The sequence below is a fragment of the Moschus berezovskii genome, chromosome 23, assembly GCF_049115385.1.
Source record: "Moschus berezovskii isolate FMDL1 chromosome 23, NW_MosBer_1.0, whole genome shotgun sequence".
In the NCBI taxonomy this organism is placed as follows: domain Eukaryota; kingdom Metazoa; phylum Chordata; class Mammalia; order Artiodactyla; family Moschidae; genus Moschus; species Moschus berezovskii.
In genome coordinates this window covers 35,204,153-35,224,698 of record NC_142482.1, presented here as the reverse complement: position 1 = coordinate 35,224,698, position 20,546 = coordinate 35,204,153, and the positions used below count along the sequence as shown (strand labels likewise).

General features: G+C 45.7%; 1 protein-coding gene across 9 annotated transcripts in view; it reads right to left on the bottom strand.

Moving 5' to 3' along the window:
- Positions 1 to 6,162: 6,162 nt before the first annotated feature.
- The window catches only part of TFAP2B (transcription factor AP-2 beta), a 31,692-nt gene continuing 17,308 nt past the window's right edge, over positions 6,163 to 20,546 (bottom strand). For 2 of the 9 annotated variants that reach the window (XM_055406602.2, XM_055406599.2), the window contains 5 exons: positions 20,108 to 20,327; positions 18,446 to 18,564; positions 16,202 to 16,343; positions 13,134 to 13,393; positions 6,163 to 7,876 (listed from right to left, as the gene is read on the bottom strand). In XM_055406602.2, coding sequence (XP_055262577.1) covers positions 7,779 to 7,876; positions 13,134 to 13,393; positions 16,202 to 16,343; positions 18,446 to 18,564; positions 20,108 to 20,327 — 839 coding nt within the window. In that variant the 3' untranslated portion in view covers positions 6,163 to 7,778. Of the gene's footprint in view, positions 7,877 to 9,973; positions 13,394 to 16,201; positions 16,344 to 18,445; positions 18,565 to 20,107; positions 20,328 to 20,546 lie in introns of those variants that run through there. The other 7 variants (XM_055406606.2, XM_055406601.2, XM_088831039.1 and 4 more) reach the window with 5 other exon arrangements.

Here is a 20,546-nt window from a genome sequence, read left to right as displayed (position 1 = left end):
CTGTCATGAGCTTCAATCACATTCATACTGAATTATGTTAACTTACTGGCTCACAGGTAAAGAATCCTCCAGACAATTCAGGAGATGTAGGTTCAGTCCCTGGGTCAGGAAGATCCCCTGGAGAAGGAAATGGCTACCCAATCCAGTATTCTTGCCTGGAGAATCCTATGGATAGAGAAGCCTGGCAGGCTACAGTCCATGGAGTCACAAAAGAGTCAGACACAGCTTAACAACTAAATAACAACAGAAACATACTCTTATTTAAAATAAGTGAGCAACCTGGTCTACCACGTTAGGAGGGGAAAACTAGGGAGTTCTTTATCTGATGATCCTGATCCTCCAATCCCAACTACTAAGTTGCAGGAACAAATTTCACCCTCTTTTTGAAACTAATATGAAAAATTGTGATGCCAGAAGAGTATCTGTTGTAAGGGATCTACTTTTAAAATACTGTACTTCAGTTCTATGGGATCAGAAATTTGTTAAGGCCTCTTCTTCAAAACTACTGAAAGATATGTAGAAAAACAATTTGATGCTATTATCTAAACTAAAAACCAAAGTCCTAAGAACTTCTGTAGAGGAAAGGGCACTTTGGAACTAAAGTTCTAATGGCAGTTCTGCCAGGAGCTACATGCATGAAACTGAACAAGCCATTCTCTAAGCATCTGTAAAATGAAGTGGTCAGGCTGGTGATGTTAAAAGGAACATTAACATGTTAACATTCTGTCCTTCTTTAAATTTAACATATTAACAATAGTTTCCAAATGCATCCAAGTCAGGCAAGAGAATACCCTGAGGTAAGGAAAAGCCAAGTCTCCCCTAGTACTTTCAAACTTTGTTTACAGATTTTGACATTAAAAATCATTTGAGGTTTGATCTCACCACCCCCACATTTGGACAGGTTCTTTTATGTGGACAGGTTTATACTTAAGTGGACAGGTTTTTCACTTAAGTATCTTAATACCAAGACAGTTCTACCCTGACCAAGTTCTGAAGAATCCTGGAGATGATATCTATATTACTTTTATGAGTACAAGCAGCCCATATGGACTTCATTGGTCCTTAGAAACTGCTTCCTATACAGCTTTTGTTCATCTAAATGAAAGAGTCACAGCTCATGTGCTTTATTTCCCTGTGGAAAGTAGTCTATTCGGGCAGTATAAGGCAACATACAAGAAGTACCGTTATCATTACTCTTTTCTGTCTCATCATACTTACTCAGGGACTATAATGCAATGGATAAAAAAGATGCATGAGTTGAGTGACAGGACGGGTCAGTTCTGAAGACAGTGATATGCTCCAATAAAAATTAAAAATAAATAAAAAATAAAGTCATACTTTCAGACCCACCACCAGCGAATCCAACAAGTATATTCAATACAACTGTGCATTTACAAATCTCACAGAGCTAGAAAGAATTCATGACCTCCCTTGCCTGTGTAAACTCAAAAAAGGTGTTCCTGGGGAACATAAACTTCCCCTTCACATCCATATATTTCATAGACCTTTCTCTCATATTAATGAGGTTTTAGATATTACCTACAGGATCTCTAAAACCCTTGCTATATGTACTTTTGTGGCCAGGTGCTTATAGAGCCAAAATCTTGTCAAGAAACCAATTGGACAGAAAGGAAACTCAACATGCATTTGATCAGCATCACGAATTATCTTATTAAACCAACCCAGGGTATGAATGATGGCAGGTCCAAAGAAGAATTAAAATCACCCACCTCTTCCCTATAGCTGAGAAGGGCCACAAAGGACCTAACTGATTATGAGGTTAGAAATTATGTTTTCAAGTTCCCATCTGGAGGCATGTTTGTTTCTTGCTGTGTGAGTTTGCTCCTGAGTTCTTCAATGGTCTGTTTTGAAAGGGTGAGACTGACTGAAACAAATGCCTCTGTCTTCAGGACTTAGAAAAAAAAAAAATCATTGAAAACAATGTAGGGATATAAATGTCTGTGCCCACAGCCAAGATAAAAAATGCAAAGTCTGGGCCACCTTGCCTTTAATTTTCTAACTGCTGTTTTGTAAGGCTGTGTCATGCTTCTCAGTTCAAACACGCTTTGGCTCTTTATTATTCATGGACCTTTTTCCCAGTCAGTGGTGTTGAATAATAAAACAGCCCAGGATCAAATGGGCCAATTCTCCACGCCTGACACCAACTGCTACTGTTCGCTGGGCTCTGCCAAGCGTTGCCTCTGATAATGAGTGGGATTTGGTTAAACAGTAAATTAATGAATAATGAAATATCCAGGTTGATCAGTTAGAGAGCACGCTTGCTTTGCCCTGGGCTAAACGCTTGGGGCAGAAATTACTCTCAAACGGCACTTGCCTGGCTGCTGGTCTGGATAACTATTTTACAGCCTATTGCTTGACAGAATGCTGGGGAGGGGGAACCAGTGGGGGAGAGGAAAGGAAGAAGGACAGAGAGTTATTAAGAGCAAAAAAAAAGGGGAGAGAGAGAGGAAGAATAACCTAGTTATCACCTTGTAGGTTTCTAAACTGCATGTGTGAGAACAAAGTCACAAATATGATCTGGAGAAGTCTGAGTTCCAAAATCCCCAACACATGTTTAACATCAAGGAGAAATGATGAATGAAAACAGTCTTCTGTGTGTGCCTGGGCACATATGAGATTAAATGCAGAATGATTCCACTGAAGATGCATGCTCCTGTGTACATGTTAGAGTGAGGACTTGCAGAGAAGGCGTTCAGTGTCTACATGCTCTGATTCTTAGACGTACCCTCTTGTACCAATTTTAGAATATTAAAAATAGGACTTTTCCAAAGAACTCCCTTAGGAAAAAAGTTTCACTTCAACTGAGCTTTCATATCTGCGTGTGTGTGTGTGTTTTTGTGTAGTTTATCACTTTTCAACTTTAACTTCACCCAAGAGTCTTAAAGTGTTATGTAGTTTTATGCATGCGTTAGTAATAGGTTTTTCTCATTCGAAATCAGCTATTTGTCCTTTATAAGAAGCAAGCTTTGGATCACGAAAACCCACAGCAGACTGCCACGAGGACACCATGAACTGAGAAAATGTGTGATTTCACTAGACATTTGTTCTGGAGATAACTTTCTCTAATTGGTCATCTCTGGAATATCTTATTCTTTCAGAACTTGAGCCCCTTTCAAATGGCCTCAAGATGGGTGGACTTTGAAGTTTTATGCAGTAAAAGCTGAGATACTTTTCAATAAACTGATTAACATGTGGTGGGTGTTGGTGTTTTGTCAATTCGTTTGGGTAGGGCTTGGATTTAGTTTGTTCTTAGGCGCAAGAGAGAGAAGGGCCTTCACAAGAGTAGGGGGTCAAGTGAGGACGTATTTAGGAACCTCATTAACTCATTAACCGTCGTCAGTCCTGGAAGCAAACTCAGAGCATGGCTTGGGAGAGAGAGGTGGACATTGTCTTCTTCTGGTGCATAGGTGACAAATGATGGGACTGTAAGAAAAGACTGCCCCCAGCCATGTCAAGAAAGGAGCAATATGAACTACGTATAGCTTCAGTGTCGGAGAAGGCAATGGCAAGCCACTCCAGTACTATTGCCTAGAAAATCCCATGGATGGAGGAGCCTGGTTGGCTGTAGTCTGTGGGGTCGCTAAGGGTCGGACACGACTGAACGACTTCACTTTCACTTTTCACTTTCACACATTGGAGAAGGAAATGGCAACCCACTCCAGTGTTCTTGCCTGGAGAATCCCAGGGATGGGGGAGCCTGGTGGGCTTCCGTCTATGGGGTCGCATAGAGTCGGACATGACTGAAGTGACTTAGCAGCAGTAGCATAGCTTCAGTGTACACCATTACTACACTGAACTCCTCAGGGCCTACAAAGCAGCAAGGCCAAGTGACCGCTGCTTCCCTAGTTTCATCCCTAGAGCAGTATCATGAGCAAAGTTTTTAACTCTCTACGCCAACACCCAAACCCCTCTCCCTCAAGAAAAAATAAAATGCTCTAATTGTCTTTATTACTTTCAGACACTGGCCACCAAACACAGATGTTCACTATTGAGAATTAAAGGAAGGGTAAAGGTCACAGGGACTCAGATCAACTTGATCCCTCTTTGGATTATTTGACCCTATTGTCTGAAATGGCCCTTATCTTTGAAGAAGAAAAGAATATTTAGATTGCACATAAAAGCAAATGAAATCATTCAGTAGGTCTATTTTGTTGATATGGCTCAGGCCTGTGCTCTCCTCTCTCCCTAAAAACAGCAAAAGGGAAAATGTGTGAAAACAACCCAAACCAGAGTCAACTGTGCTTCTGCCTCAAATCTTGGTAGTTTCCTATCTTTAGGAATCTCCGGCCAAAAGAAGTCTCTTGAAAGTCCCTAAAACCTAAAAACCAAAAGCAAACAAAAACCACCAAAAAAAAAACCTTTTCTGGGTTCCTTAACTTTCCATATTGTGATGTTGTGTGTATGGGGCAGTAGGGGTGTGTGTGTGTTTCCATATAGTGATGTTGTGTGTATGGGGCAGTAGGGGTGTGTGTGTGTGTGTGTTTCCATATTGTGATGTTGTGTGTATGGGGCAGTAGGGGTGTGTGTGTGTGTGTGTTTCCATATTGTGATGTTGTGTGTATGGGGCAGTAGGGGTGTGTGTGTGTGTAACTACAACCCTCCCTCCCCAGGTCTCACACATCGTTTCTAGCAGAATTATTTATCAATGAAGATAACGTATACAGAAACTTCAAACTGGTCCAAGATTGATATTTTGTTCTCAAAATTAGCACTACCACCTTTTGACACAGGGGCGGTAAAGAGGAGTTGGCTAGTGGAGCACCAAGATTTGGTTTTACACTTGTTTTCTTCATATTGACTGGCATTTTCTCAGTCATTCTGTTCAACCTCTCTCCCCTCCCGCCCAACCCTACATGGGTGGTCAGTTTAGCAGTAAAATCCACTGCTGTGTAGAAGCTGTCTAGAATCCTATTTCTTTCGACACTCGGATTATAGGCGCACTCACTTTGCCCACCTGAACAGCCACTAGCCCTTCTGGCTCACCAGGTTTTTCCAAGCTGCCTGGCCTCAACTGGCACTTCTGCACGCCAGGTTCTAGCCTTCAGAACCTGATGGTTCACACTGGCAGTGCTAGAACGCATTGGGTTGACTCGATCCGATCCTCCACCTCATTTTATGTAGTGTCTGATCTCGGTCCGAGTTTTTCCCCCGAAGTCTTGCATGCACTCTTTTCACACCCCCGTACCCCACTGCTCCTGTGCCGGCTTCTTTTCTCCAGTCATTTGATAAAAGTCTGTACAGGAAGGGACATGTGACTGTTACAGAGGGCAGACTCTGACCTCCCCAGAATATTCTACGCATACACGCCATGGTCGTGCCCTCTTTCGAGTAAAACTTGTGGGCTAATGACATCTGACAGCCACATCCTTTAAACGTTTGCAAATACGTCCTCGAACAGGCACGTTTCCGACTTTAACTGGTGGTCCAGTCACAGATGACTGCCAAGGCGGCCCTCCGTGTGGCCCGAGCAAGTCACGCTTTGCCAAGTCCATTGGCTATTATGCGGCTTTTTAAAAATTTTAAAGAGCATTTTTATGCAGAGGCTTCTCCTGGCAGCAAGTGTGATCCCTATTTGGGTCTGGACGCCTCTCGCTCAAGTCAGCTCCAGAAGGCAGCAAGCCCTTCTGAGAGAAGAGAAAAAGCGAAAAGCAGCACGGTGGGCAGGAACAAATAGGTTCCGAACAAGAAGGCCAGAAATCGCGACCTGTCCTTGCTAGTTTGGAACTAGCCTAAAATGTGTTGAACTTGCGTGACAAAACGACTCCCTCAAACTCAGCATAAATAGTCTGAAAAAAGAAAAAAGGGTTGCCAACACTGCGGCCGTTCACGAACTTGACCCAACAGTGCGCAGCAGAAAGCCTGACGGGCCGACTGCGCCCCGGGCAGTAGTTGGTTGGGCCACCAGATACGCCCGCTGGGGGAAGGGCCGCGGCGCGTGCGTGCGTGCGCGCGTGCGCGTGCGTAGGCGTCCGCGCGTGCGTGCTCGTTGACGCTCGGCCCTGGCACTGGGAGAGCGTGCCTAGACACGGGCCGCGGCGCCGCGTGCTTGCGCTCAACTTGGGCAGCGGCGGCGCACGCGCCGTACGTGCACACGCTGACTGGGCCCGGGGTGAGCATATGGGAGCGCGGGCTCACAGTTTCCGCGTTGGTGTCCGCTGCTGCGTCCTGGAAATGTGGGGTAAAGGCGGTGGGAGAGCGCCGGCCTGTGACCTCGGGGAGGGGCACGGAGGGACCCGAGTCTAGAAAGTGGTCCCGGGGAGACGACTGACTGACCTCCTCCTCTGGAAGCGCTGAGATTATTTATGAGGCCTGATTTAAAAGTAGTGGCTGCCAGGGAAGTAAAAAAGGAGCTCACCCCAAGCTATAAGAGAAGTTATAGTCGCGAGAATGCTGTTTATGACAGTATAAATCAATGTGGAGCTTGTGATGGGAAATATGGAGAACGTGAGTTTGGGACAGACTCAGGGAAACAAAGTCAAGAAGGAAAAATGAATTTTCTCCCTCTGTGTTCTGCCCCCGCGCAATTCCTTTCCAAGGAGCCTAGGATTCCTGCCTGGAAGCTGGGGCGGGGAGATCCCACTCCATGGCGAAGTGTCTTCCCCAAGCTGAAACGAGGCTTGTTGGAGGACGAGGGAATAGATGTAAATAAACAACGTAGAAGATTTATGGGAAGGCTTTCAATTTTATAGGACTGTATTTATATAGAGCCAGCGCTGGCTCACTTATAAATAGATTAATGGGAAGCTAAAATGAATGGACTTGTGAGCCGCACGTTTAATTTCTGAGGCTTCGACATGACAGGTAACCGCCTTCGAAGTCCAGGCGTGGAAGGCAGCCTTCGTTGGGAGTCATGAGCGCCCCCAAGAAGATTACACGTCCCATCCGTGGTAGCTTTAAGCTCTGGTGCCTGGGGTCCGTGGGGAAGGACCCCCATGGGACGTTTGTTTGCAAATGAAGAAAAAGAACGTGGCCGCATAAAAAAAAATAATCGGTTCTTCTTCCTCCTAGCATTATTTTTAATGGGCCCGTAAGCCTTTGATGCGGGCCGGCGAGCAGGCTGACTTCTGGGGCGCTGGAAGCCTCGCACCCGGGCTGGATGCCTCCAGGCAGGCTGGGGCGGCAAAGACACTTACTTCAAGGTCACCCAGGACCCCCGCAGGGCCGGTGATCAGGGTCCACGGGCCTAGCGGTTCCAGTTTCCCTTCTTTCCTTACTATTTCCGCGGCCTGGTCAAGGCAGTAACAAAAGCACGCGGAGGAGCTGTAACTAGCAGCCCAGGGCCATTTTTGTTAGGCAAGGCACTTTGGCTACCTACCTCTTTCCTTCCCTTTCCTCCAGTTCTTTCCACACATTCAGGCCCCTCAGGACTTTGAGTTTTGCCTAGTAAAGGTGACTGTCTTATGGAGGTGGGAAGAGAAGATGACTTGGAGTTTACGTATGGTAATAGATGGTCGGTCTGTTTCTCCAGAGCTGGTGTTAACCCTTCAGTAGGTAAGTTTGCGGTAGGATATGGAAATTATTCATCACCGCCTTTGTGTAATCCCAGTGGTAACCAACCCTTCGCTGGCCAGAAAAGCAAAAGAAAAGGAAACTCAATACATTTGAGCCAGAGACAAAGGCATATACCTATTTTCTTTCTAGATAAATGCATTGCAGGCCCTCTTAATCACACTTCTGTTTTTTTTTCCTTCTGCTTTCCTTCTCTTTCTTGATTCAGGAATTTATAGTTCTAGCCATGATGATCCCCCTTTTTTTAATTAGTAAGGAAGCCAAGAAGTGGAAAATCTCACAGAAAGCAGATTCCATTGTCCCTTCTGTCTTTCCCTATAGGGAAGTCCAAGTGGGAATGAGTCACCTGAAAAACAGAAAATTGATATAGAAGGCATATTATTAATTACCTGAGTACCAACTATATGCGAAGCACTCTCCTAATCTGGGTTTACCAGTTATCTAGATTTAACTTTGCTAGTTATCCTTAAATATATATACATGTTGCTGTTCCTGCTTTTTATAATTAAACCTAGACAGTGTTGGAAAGGAACTTTACAGATAAAGACCCTGAGGTCCAGAGAGAAACAGTGACTGGTCCAAAGTGTGCAACAGCTTGGACAAATTTACTTTCTTAGCCTCAGGGAAGACACCAAGCCTTGGGATGAAATACAGATTGAGAAGATGTTTGATCACTGCAGCCCATTAACCCAAACGAGAAATGCTCTGGTTTCTCTGGGCATCCTCTGAGTCTAAGGTAGGAACCCTGTTTCCTCCTTTGGTCAAGGGAGCTTTTCCTCATTTGTTTACGGAGGGCCTTGCACTGCTGGTGAGGTCAGGGTGGGGTTCAGTCCTGAAATGAGCCAGTTAACTCCTCCAGATCCCAAGGTGTAAAGCACAGGAGCCCTGGTCTGGTGGGCTACTCTCTTGCACCATCTCCTTCGAAGAATATCATGCCAGAATGCCATCTCACTAGCAACAAGAGGGGAGCACCTTCTTTGACTTGGACCCAAGAAATTTATATTGCCTGGGACACAGAGTCTTTCAGTTATCCAGGAAGTAAATAATTTGACAACCTCATTTTTTAAAAGGGCAAAATAAGCCAAGAGATGCAACTAACATGAACTTTTATTGCAAATTTGGTGAGGAATAGGAGATAATCGTGTCAATTTGGAAGCTTAAAAAGTCAAAAACACCTTCTAGTGAAAACAAAAGTGTCCATTTTTCTGAGAAGCAAAATTTATTGTATTTATTGTAAGGAAAACACTGCCTATGTTTATATGATGGAGTGGGGGACAAATAGGAAACCTCCTTGGCTATACTCTTTCTGTCTGTAAAATTAAACAATATGTTCAAGAAACTGAAGATGAAAACACAACAAAAACACAACAATCTTTTTATTTATGTAAATCAGATCAACACTGGACAATAAACCAATTTCTACCCATAACCATAACAGCTTGTCTATAAAGAACAGAAAAATTCAGAGAGGATTCTACCTAAGGTCAAGCGGTTTTTTTTTTTTTAACCACCCATTCACAGAGGTATAGATTCACAGATAAATAATCCCAAACTACTTGCTCGCCATATTTACACATTCCCATTAAATTAAGCATAAATAAATATATACAAACTTAACATGGATACCCTCCAGAGCTCTTCTCCTGAAGAGTCAATAGATTGATATTTCTCGATTGTGTGTCAAAAACAATGTTAGTGAGTGAGAGACCAACTCAACAGAGGAGTCGATTTTGGCGTTTCAAGAATAGTGTTCATTCTACTTTTTAAAAGAAAACAAAACGAATTTTGTTATTTTTTTTAACCCTATAATTTAACATACATCGGCACAGGAGGGGAAACACTGTTTGGGCTCTTGAGGCAACATCAGATGGTTTAAGGTTATTTCCTTTCCACATAATGTATTATGCATACAGAATATCAGATGTGATGACAAGTTGTCTATAAACACGCTAAGTAGGAATGAGTTGCCCTTTTAGGTAAGGCTTTGTACCGGAGGAACAGCGTGTAGATAAGTTGGGGGTTTCAGGTTTTCCATTCGAACAAAGTTTTCATAGGATCTAAAATAATTGCTTGAGAGAAAGTGGTTTCCTTGGCCAAAGAAAATAAAACAGTCATGTCTTTGAAACTTTGAAAGTGGAGAAAGCTAAGGATGCGGTGCCAGAGAGGGAAAAGAAAATGCAAGCTAACTGCGAGGGAGAAAGTTACCTTCCCAGTTTGGGAGAGAAGTTAATGATCACTTGGATGATGAAATCCTCTACCCAAAACAGCCCTTCTTTTCTCTTTCTCCCAGGAGAGCCACCATACATATGAGAGGAGGCAGGATTGGACAGAGGACGGTCAGAAGACCTTTAGAACCTCCAAAGGAACTTACAGAGTGGAAAGTGTGAAGGCAGCGCTGCCATGTCCTGACTCTTCCTACCTTTAGCTCTTTGGGACCGGGCACTTAAGAGGTTTGGATACAGTGTCTTAAGAGGGCAGGGGTGCAGGGGAGAGCTGCGACTCACCTGTTTAGTTTGAAAACAAGGCTCAAAGGGACTTGTTTTAAACGTTTCCCTTGACTTAAAAGGCAAACTCTTGCGTTAATCCCACTGTTTATTGATTTATGGGCCCAAGGAAACCAAATCTTTTAATAACTCAATTATCAGATAAACGTAGCAGGACTAACCAAAGCAAGGGGGCGGGGGTCATACATGAAAGGAGAAATGAGGGAGGGAAACGGGGCAGTGGGCTCTATCCACGTGTGTTGGGGGTGGGATGGGGGGGTGGCAGGGAAGGGATGCCAAGGGTTCTGTTCAGCCCGGGCGGGAGGAACGCTCACGGAGAAGGGCGGAGGGCGACGAAGGAGGCTGCGCAGCCCAGTAAGACAATTCCTACCCACGACCCGCCTTTAGGAGCCTGAGGGTGGAGTTTTCATCCTGGCAAAGGCGGGGGAAGCTTCCGATCCCCTGGACATTTCTAGGCCACTCGCCCTCGGGGAGCAGGCGCCCCGGGCGGCCGCTGGCAGTTAGGGGCTTGGGCAGCACTGAGACCCCTCTAGCCTGCAGCCCGCGGGGCGCCGCCCCATTACCTACTGGAGCACCGGGCTTTCTCGGTCGCCTTAGCCCTTAGGGTGAGACCGAGAGCGGGAAGGGCCCGCGCGGCCCGCGGCCCCTCCAGCTGCTGATTCTATGTCCTCAATACGACTGGGCGCGAGTGGCCCCCACGCTCTCGGGACCTGCACAGTAAGAGCAAGGCGCATCCATCGCGTCTCTCGCACGTCACACGCGTGGGGCGCGTTGCCCTGCAAGGAAAGGAGACGATGGTTTTCAGTGCGATTTCTCCTTTCTGCCTTTGGCAATCAGAATATGTCTTATGCAAGCGGCCAGGCCCTCGGACAAAGGCGCAGGCTTCTAAGCTAGGAAGAGATGGAGCATCCACACTCTACGAAGTCTACCTCCCTGCCTTTGTACTCTTATTAACTCATCTATGGGTGGGCCCTGCACATCCAGAGGTCCTCAAAGGAGCTGACAGTGGATGGGCTGGGGTCTGACATCAACCGTTGCTTGGGCCCTCCTGGTGACCTGAAACCAGGTCCCTAACTCCCTCCCCCATAAACATGTCAGCGCAAAACTTTCCGGAGGTTCCTAAGTCCCACCCTTCAACCTTCCCCCTCCCCAGGCCAAGGCCCCAGGGGCGCCGGCCTAAGTCCCAGTGGGTCCTAACTGTAAATCCTGCAGAATAGACCTCTGGAGCTTTATCTTCAAGAGATGCTGCAAAGGTCCTAATGCCTACTTTGTTGAAAGAGATGCGTTCATTCACACTCTATTTTAGAGATCTATCTCACCCACTTATACCCCTGGGGATTTCCCACTGCTTTGGGGATGGTGGGAACAATGGATTTCAGATCTTATTTCATGATAATGCTCAGGTGAAGCCCAAGAAAGGAGCTGGGCTGCCAGAAGTGAGATATTAAGTGCATGAGACTTTATCCACTGGGAATAGCCCCAGTGTATCCAGACGGTAACAGTCAAAGCCGAAGTACATCTTTCACTTTGCATTATTTTACCATTATTGTCAAAACAAGTGCATGTCTGGTGTGTGGGGGGAGGCCGCATTTATAAAGCATCTTGTAAGAAAGTAATTGCTGCTGAAACACAGGAGCTTGCACCACCCTTCTTCCCAGGACCACTCAACCACTTGCAAAGCTGCTGCTTTTCCCGAAATTGCCAAAGAGCCCAAGGAAATGGAATCCATTTTAAAGGCAAGTCAATAATGTTAAAATATTGGGCTCCAAGAACCCTTACTCCTCGCCCCTAAAATTCACTTAGCAGCTCCCCACTCCTCCGGAATTCCGAGTTGAGGTATCTGTTAACAACTAGACTCAAAGCTGCTTCAACCTCTCATTGGCCACTTTCTAAATTATTCCCTTTGAGCTTCTTTAAAGAAGTGCACCTGCAGAATTCTGACACACAGGCTTTGATTAAAAAGGGATCGGATTTTTTTTTTTTCTCTGTACCTTATAGATTGTGTAGGAAGCCCAAGTCCTCTTTGAAGAAGCTCATAAACCATGCGGGCAAAGCTTTGGAAAACAGAAGAGAATGAAATGGTACATACCCCTCCGAAGGAATTACATACTAATCAACGTATTCATATTGTGTTTTGGTTTTACTATTGTTCTTAAAATTGGTAGATGACACAAATAGGATAACAAATGCAAGATGCTCTGTAGGCAGATGCCGGCAAGGCTGGGTACTAGTAAGGTTTCTGAAAGCAACTGATGATGAGTCTGAATCAACTAATTGGTCCGGATTTTCCTCGGCCGCGGGAGCCTCCGCTCTGCCGGCCGGCCCCAGAGCTGCAGCCACCGCCTGAGTCCCCCAGGGCCTCCCGCCCCGCCCGCCCTCCCTAATTATGCAAACGGCCCGGGAGCTGGGGCACCGGTGAGTTAAGGACGCGGGGCGGGGTGGGGGCATCGAGGGGACCGCAATCACCGCCCCTGAGGGCTAACCACACGCCTTTTCATCCCGGAAGATTCCCGTGACAGCCAGAGGGAGGAAGGGCAACGTAGAAAAGGGTGGCTGGGAGAGGGGTGAGGTGAGGTGGAAAGTCGGGGACTGCCAGTTTCCTAAAAATATATTAAAAATTTAAAAAGTTCGTGCGTCTCAGTCAACCAGCTCTCAAAGCACTGACACCGACAAGGTTTCTCCGATTTTCTTCCAATAAGTTAGCGTTTTCTCATGTTTAGTCTTATGTTTATTTTCCAAAGGGAAAAAAATCATGTTTTTATTATTATTATTATTATCAGTATTACTAAGCTCGAAAGAACCGAAGTGGAAAATCCGGACGGTGGTCTCCAAGTGTATCTTGAAACAGACACTGAGAACCGATACTGCTGCTCCGTGGTACGCCTCAGTTTTGTTTTTTGTTTTTTAAGTTATTTAGTTTTGTTTTTTAAAATTTTGATTGTATGTGTATCTACCTAATATAATTCTTCCAAAGCCAATCCAATATTTTTAAAGCTAAAATTAAAATTTGTTTCTGTTTTCCTTTTGTATTTAAAACATTTTTCTTTTTTTTAATTTTTCATTTCCTGTGTTTCTCCTCCTTGTCGCCAGTTTTACTACCTGGGCCTTCCCCAGACGTGTGCCTGTTAGTGGTGGTGTTGTTCAAGAACATCTTGTCCATGCCTTTGAGCGCCTCGGTGAGATAGTTCTGCAGGGCCGTGAGTGCGGCGCAAATGGCCGGGGCGCCGAAGCCGTGCGTGATGAGGCTGAAGTGCGTGAGGCAGCTCTGGATCCCCGGCTCCAGGATGGGGCTGGGCCGGCTGTTCCCGATCGGAGTCCGGTCCTGAGCCAGCAGATCCGTAAATTCTTTACAAAGTTGCCTGCAAATGGGGCGGGAGAGGAACAGCAACCACAATAACAAACAAACACACACCACCCTCAGTGTCATTGTCATTGGCATTAGAAAGGAGACGCTCACGCAAGCCCAGAGGCGCCCGGTCACCGGAGAGCCGGGGAGCGAGGCTAATGTGGGCGATTCCGCTCTGTTTCCTCTCCCAGCGCTCGGCTTCTCCAGCAGCTGGGACTGGAAGGAAAGCGGGGGTGGGGAGGTGAGGCACCCCTTCCATCCCAAAGCCTGGCCTTTTTGGCAGCCCCCTCCCCTATCCTTCCCCCCTCCCTTCATTATGCAGGAAACTGCATAAACCCCGCTTTGGGAAAATCGCTAGGTTTTTAGCATTTGATTTGGAATATTCAGTCATTTTTAGCTCTTACCTGACAGTTCTTTTTAAAGCCCTTTCCCCCTCCTCTTTCCTGCCTTTCCAACCTCTTGGTGATCAGGCTCAGAAAGCCCGGAAAGATTTAGGGCCCTGGGCCACAAGCCTGTCCCTCTCACAGAAGCAGATTGCTGGAGCTGTGCATGGCCCAGGGCAAGCAACTGTTTATTCCAGGAGAGAATGCTGATTCCATTCAAAGCAAAAAGCTGTTTACCTGCAGTATTTGAAAAGGGAGATATTCCCACCACCACCATCTCCCCTTTTTTCCCCTTTCTTTTAAAGTGTAGGCTACGGAAGATCTTTGTACAACAGGATTGTTGTCCATATAAAAGGAGTCCCACATTGTTTAAATAAAACCTAAAGGTAGATGGTTAAGACTCCAGGGAGGGGAGATTTTATTTGTTGAAGGTTTTTAATTCCTCAAGGCACCCAAATCTCCCAGCCTTAGAAATCTTGCATGCCTAACTACGGACTGAACTTACTTGAGAAATTTTTAATATTGGAGATGGACAAAAGGATTTTAGCCCTGAAGGCCCAAAGGCTTGCTTCGCCGTGGTCAGAGGCATGGTATCCTAAAGGTCATAGCCTTTCACGGACTGACAGGCTTCTGTCAGCCTGCCTCCACCTGGTCCCCAGGATGGTGAGAAAAGAAAAACTACAGAACTCCAATCCCAGGCCTTCCTGGGATGGTCTGACACTTGGTGGCACCTGGCCTAGCCAACAGATGAATAGGGTCAATGCCTGGAGGCTCATGTGAGTGACTCTGGGGCACCTATTCCAAGGGGATTACTCCCAGGAGAAGTAACAGCCAAAGGAGATGGAAAACACCTCCTCCCCCACCTGCAACAGCCAGAAAAGGTTTTTGGTTTTAAGACTGATGGGTAGAAGACACTACCAGGCATGCTCTCACTGGTTTCTCTGTTCAAAATGCAGGCATACATCATCCCAACCAGGAAGAAACAGATAACAGTTTTGACCTAAATAGGGCAGTTTCTTAAGTCAGAGGTGCCTCAGAATCACCTGTGGGGTTCAAACAAACACATCCAGGCCTCCACCCTCACCCTCGGAGCCCGGGGCTAGGTCCACGAATAATTATCTTGGAAATGCTCCCCAGACGATTCCGATGCTCACCTCAGGTTAAGAAATGTTGGCCTAAGAGAAGCCACAAGCACTCCTCAGGGAAACCACAGAGTTGTTTGTGGAATCCTGTTATCTAATTTATCCAGTTTGGCTTTATTTTTTCCCCAAAGTACCTTTACTCTTTTATAAAGCACCAACAGTTCCCCTGCCACTAGCCACCAAGGGCAAGGGGTGGGAGGGCAATTTACTGACAAAGATCTATTATACTGCTAGTTAGTACATCAAGGAAAACCTTCTAAAAAGAGGTGGGTGCCAGGTTTTGATCGTTGGAAGGGATGGTTAAAGGCTTTCCTGAAGTTTGTACTCATTACCAAAGTGCCAAAAAGGAAATTCTGAACTGCGGAGAACAAATGCTTAGAGTCAAACATTTTAAATCTTCAAAGCCCAAACTGGGGTCTGTAAGCAATTAAAGTTCTGGGACATTAATATTTTTTGACCCTGCGGAAAGGGGCAATCAAATTCCAATCACGTCTCAAAAACATCTGGACAAATTTGAGCAAATGATTTTTCAGCCTTCCATATATTTCTTTAAATTACGCTGTCAACGGAACAAACCGCGTCCTGGAGCACTAAATAAATGAGCGCCGCTGCTTGGGCCGCGCCTGCGAGAGAAACGTGCGGGTGCACGCAGCGCCGCCCACTGAAGGCCTGAGCCGGCCATAAAACACCAGCAATATGACATCGAAGCCAAAGACAGGAGTAAATCAAATAAATAGAAAACCCACTGTAAAAGTTCAAATGAGCTCTAGACCTAAATTTAGCCAGAGATTTACTAGTTTCCCCTCTGGAGTTGTAGTAAATTCTACGTCTGTGGAAGATGCCAAACAGCAACATTGGAAAGAGAGTAATTAGAGCTGCGGGTAGAGATGGGTACACGTGGGTGACATATAGGCACCCTGAGCGAGCACACGCGGCTGTGTGGGGAGGACAGGAGGATGTGCAACCTGGGCAGAAACAAGCATCCAGGGATGCAGGAAAGAACTGGAATAAGGCCCCACCCCGAAAAGGTCTGCCTGTCACCTCCAGGGCTGCGGATGTGAATTGTTAAAAAGCCTGGATTCCAATTAATAAAGCCATCCTTCTCAGAATCTAGGAAACAGAGAAGACTGACACAAACACACAGCTGAGGGGTGGGCACGCGCAGGGGGACGGAGCTGGGAGGGCTCCCTACCAGCAACCCATGGGCTTTCGCCACTAAGCTGGGAGCTCCCACCACCTCCTCCCAAAAGTGGTGGCTGCGCAGGTTGGGAGTAGGGATAAGTTTAGGACACTCACTTGGTGGCTAGCAGCATATTCTTCCGGGAGTGCAGGTCACTGGGATCCGTGTGCTGCCGGTTCAAATATTCAGAAACAGCTTTGGCGGGAAACTCTGTTTCGCAAATATACCCAAAATCCCGAGCTAAATGAACAGCTTCTCCTGAAAAGACAGCCGCAGAGGAAATAATCAGCACCCAAGACCATCCCAAGACCAGGAGGTGTTCCCTGGTCTATTGTTATTGTTCACAAAACAGGTCAACTCTTGTGGGCAGTAGCAAAGGTGGGATGAACATGGTTCTCAGGCCATGATTAAAGTTGATGGAACAAACTTTGTTCCTGCTGCTCCTTCCGGCCTCTCCCTGCTCATGCTTCCAGTCAAATCCTAGCTAGGCATCCCCTGAATAGTTTTGGGTCTCCCACACCCCAGCCCTAAGGGAAAGGTGGGCCACTTTCAGGAGCCACCTTGCAACTGCACCTAGATACACAGTGAACTGAACATTCAAGCCAGATCTGCCCCCTGTCCCCTTTTTAAGCATCTAACATGTTAACTCCTGCTTTAAATAAAATTTAAGTCTTCCTAGCTTTTGTATCTTCCTATAATAACTAATATATACAAATACAGATCCCTGTGTTCCTATGTCCACATATATTAAAGAATATGTAAATCATATATGGATCAGTGTCTATCCAGCAATTAAATATTTATTCTCCTTGTCAGTTTCCTGCTAGTTAGGTTTCAGGTTTCTCCTCTTCAGAGGTTCCTGCCATCATTCTCCTAGTTAAGGACTTTCTACTGCACTAAGATGACACAGCAGCTATAGAAAACCTGGACAGCTGAGAGACTCCTCAGTTTATGTGGAAACCCCTTTTGAATAAAGCATTATTACCCTTTAAAAACACAGCCTTAGGGGTTCAAGGGAAGATCTTAACATAAAAAAGAGATATGCTGAATTATCCCATAGCCACATTATTTGTAAGGAGCATGACTACTTTTAATCACCATTAGCATAGTAACCAAATACTTCCGGCTTACAACTCATAACGCTGAAAACTGCCAACGGAATACTGGCATTTCAGTGGGTTTTCCAGTTCTTTTCCTTTTACACCCAAATCCCTGTCTTGGGCTGAAATTACCTTGACTGCTTTTCAAAATGAAGATTATGATTTTAGCAATACGCTAAAGGGCAAAAAGTAAAAACTCCAGGCTGAGGGGCAACCACTAATAAGTGTGGTCTGGAAATTTGGTCACCTCTGCTTCTAGAGGGTGTTTGGGCCAGGCAACTTTGCCTGAAAGATGGCAAAGTGCAATGCCTGTCAATGTGATGACTTTATGGTTGCTGCCTAAATATTCTAAGATCCCCTGCTCCAAAAACTAACTCCCTGGAGGAGTGTCATAATATCATATCCATAAAAATAGAAAAAAAACCCAAAACCTACATGTTAGACTCTAGAGAAAATTCTACAACTTCCTCTATTAGGCTTTTCTGGCTGTATTTCCTGTGCCTTCCACAACCCAGAAATTCAAATGCAGACCCACTTGTTCTAGACTCTGGAGAAGATACTGTTTATTACATACATAAATATCATCTCCAATCCCAAAATGATGAGCAAATTAGAATGTGCTTGTTGAAAGTATGGGCCTTTAAATTTACAACTGAAGATCATTCATGACTCCCCTCCATGTTTCCTAACTTCCCCCTCCCATTCCCCTCATCCCCAACCCGTATTTCTCCTAGGTCACTGGTCTTATGAAGCTCTATTTCAATAAGTCCCAGGTAATCAGCGGGAGATAGGGGCCCTGGAAGTGACATGAGTTTTAAAATAACCATCAGAGATCATTAATACAACAATAATCTCACAAATCAACAGTGTGTTTACTACTACTGACAATTCAGAGGTAAAATTTGGGAAGGAAAAGGGGTATAGAAGGGATTTCTGGTTACAGAGTTATTCTTGAGTTTGTATAGAGGTTGTCTCAGGTACCATGTCCTGCACCTGGAGGCACCTGCACTAGCTTGGAGGCCAGATCTGAGCACTCTCCAGAGCTCAGGGACCCTTGCACATATCCCTTGGCCTCTGGACAATTGCCGCTCCCTCTAAGTAAAAAGACCTTTGAACTTTTCAAGCAAACGCTTGACATCCAATTCATAAGGGCACAACAATTGCAATGATTTCCAGTTAATCATGAAACATGTAAAATGTCAGCTTTCAGCCAACAGTTAAACTCTGCCACTTCATGAAATGGCCACACATCTTGCTTACCTTCCACCAGGGAGGTGAGTAAGGTGACATTTGCTGCTTTGCGTCTGCCCGCGGGTAAATTCAAACCGATTTTTTCTAGCCTTTCTCGCAAAGATCTCCCCCCATTTTTCGATTTGGCTCTGAAATTGCAAGAATTAACATTCTGATTAACCTCAGAGTGTTCCTGAAACAAAGTTTAGATTTAGCAATCTAAAGCCCAGTGGAGCTTGAAGAGGTTTTAACTTGAGGTTAGCACTTTTATTTTTCTTCCTTTTGGTTATTTGCTGATAGTTTGCTGAGGTTTGCTTAATTTCTGCAATACAGAGCATAAAAAAAATTGAGTCGTTCTTTTATCTCATGAGAATAAAAAATGACACCCGATGGGAATAATTAGGGTGTAGCTTGTGGGTCCAGAGAAGGTAGAAGTTGAACATGCACAAGCCCAGCTCTATCCTGGTCATGGAGCCAGACAGGTGAGCTGAAGCCGGGCAAGTACAACCTTGCCGAAAGACAGGAAGAACTGGGTGGTTCAGAAAGGAGAAGGCTCAGCCTGAACAGGTGGGCTTTGAGAGTAAGAGGTCGAGAGTCAGAATAAAATGGAGTTGGGTTAAAAGGGGAAGCAAGACTGAAACATGAAACTAATGATGACGTCAGCAATCATAATAACAGTAAAACTAGCACCAGAGGAGTTTAGTTACATGATAAGCACTTTATATTGATCATCTCTCTTAATCTCATAGTAAGTTTCATACACACACCCCCTCAATTCCTAGGGGTGATTGAAAGAAACTTCTACACTGTAGAGCTCAAAGGACTCATGTGAAACTGAACTACAAAATAGAGCAGAGCAAAAGGACCCAAAGTGAAAAAAGTCTGTTGGTCACAGCCTTACTTCTTCCCAATGATCCCCCTTTATGTGCTAAGGTCTGGGCAAAAATACAAGAAAAAACCTACTCTGACTTCTCTTGCTGCGCTGTTCATGCGGCCACTTTTAGGGAAGAAGGGGATTTCAACTCCCAAGATAGGCTAGCTTGAAAAGTTCATGTCATGCAGTGTCACACCTTCAGATTGGAGGCATTAACCGAAGAGTTCAGGTGTTGGCAGGGACTTTTGGGGAGGCTTTGAATCTTAAGATAAAAGCCAACTCCTCCCTCGGTTTCCACAAGGAGTCTATGGATTGTCTTTCTCCAACACTGGGGAGCATATGAAAGGCCCGAAGGAATACCTGTCTATACTTCTAAAATGGTCTCTAAAATTGTTGTTTTTGGTAGTGGTACTGAGGAAAGGAAGTCACACAAGTCTAGAACAAAGCTTTTCAAACCTCGGGGCACAATGCATTAGTGGGACAGGATCAACTTGGCGCCAAGTGCACTTTAAAACAAAATAAGAGATCAGAGTACACGGCAGGTGAGAAGGGGGCTGCTCCATGATACTCTGGTTTTAGGTAAGTGTGTGCAGATTTTGGGTCCCACTCAAGGTAGAGAATGCCCCAAAGGGTCCTGGCAGTGGTAAGAGAGGTGCCGGGTACTGGGCGGGGAAAGTGGAAGGTCCCCAGGCCCGCAAGGCTGGCGGGAGGGCGAGGCAGCGCGAACTGGGCGCGGAGCACGTGGTGGCAGTAAGCTACAGAATTCCGTTGCTAGGCAACCGCTCGGCATTTAAAAAGTGGCTGCGGTGGTGGGTTACCTTCTGAGGACGCCGCCGAGGAGAGACGCATTGAGGCATTCGGGGGGCGACAGCCGTCTCTGAACTTCTCCCACAGTTACTTTGTATTTTGAAGTTGAACTAAGCAGAGACAAACGGCCTGGGACCGAGCAAAACACCTCGCCGGTGTTGACGGACATGCCTCCTAAGAAGCCATCTTTATTCATCATCAGAGAAGTCACGGATTTGGGAGGAACCGGAACTAGAGAAAGAGAGAAAAAATATGCCATAAAGGTGACCGGGTTTCGATCCTAGTGACTGCCGATAGAATGAATGTGTCGCTGCCTGCGCAGGGGCGAGGCCACAGGCCAGGCGCCAAGAGGAAAGCTGCAGGAGGAAGTGTTTGTTCCCACGGTTCCGCAGTGCGTTCGGAGCTCTGTGTACAAACAAAATGCAAAAGCCATCACCTCTGGAAACTTAC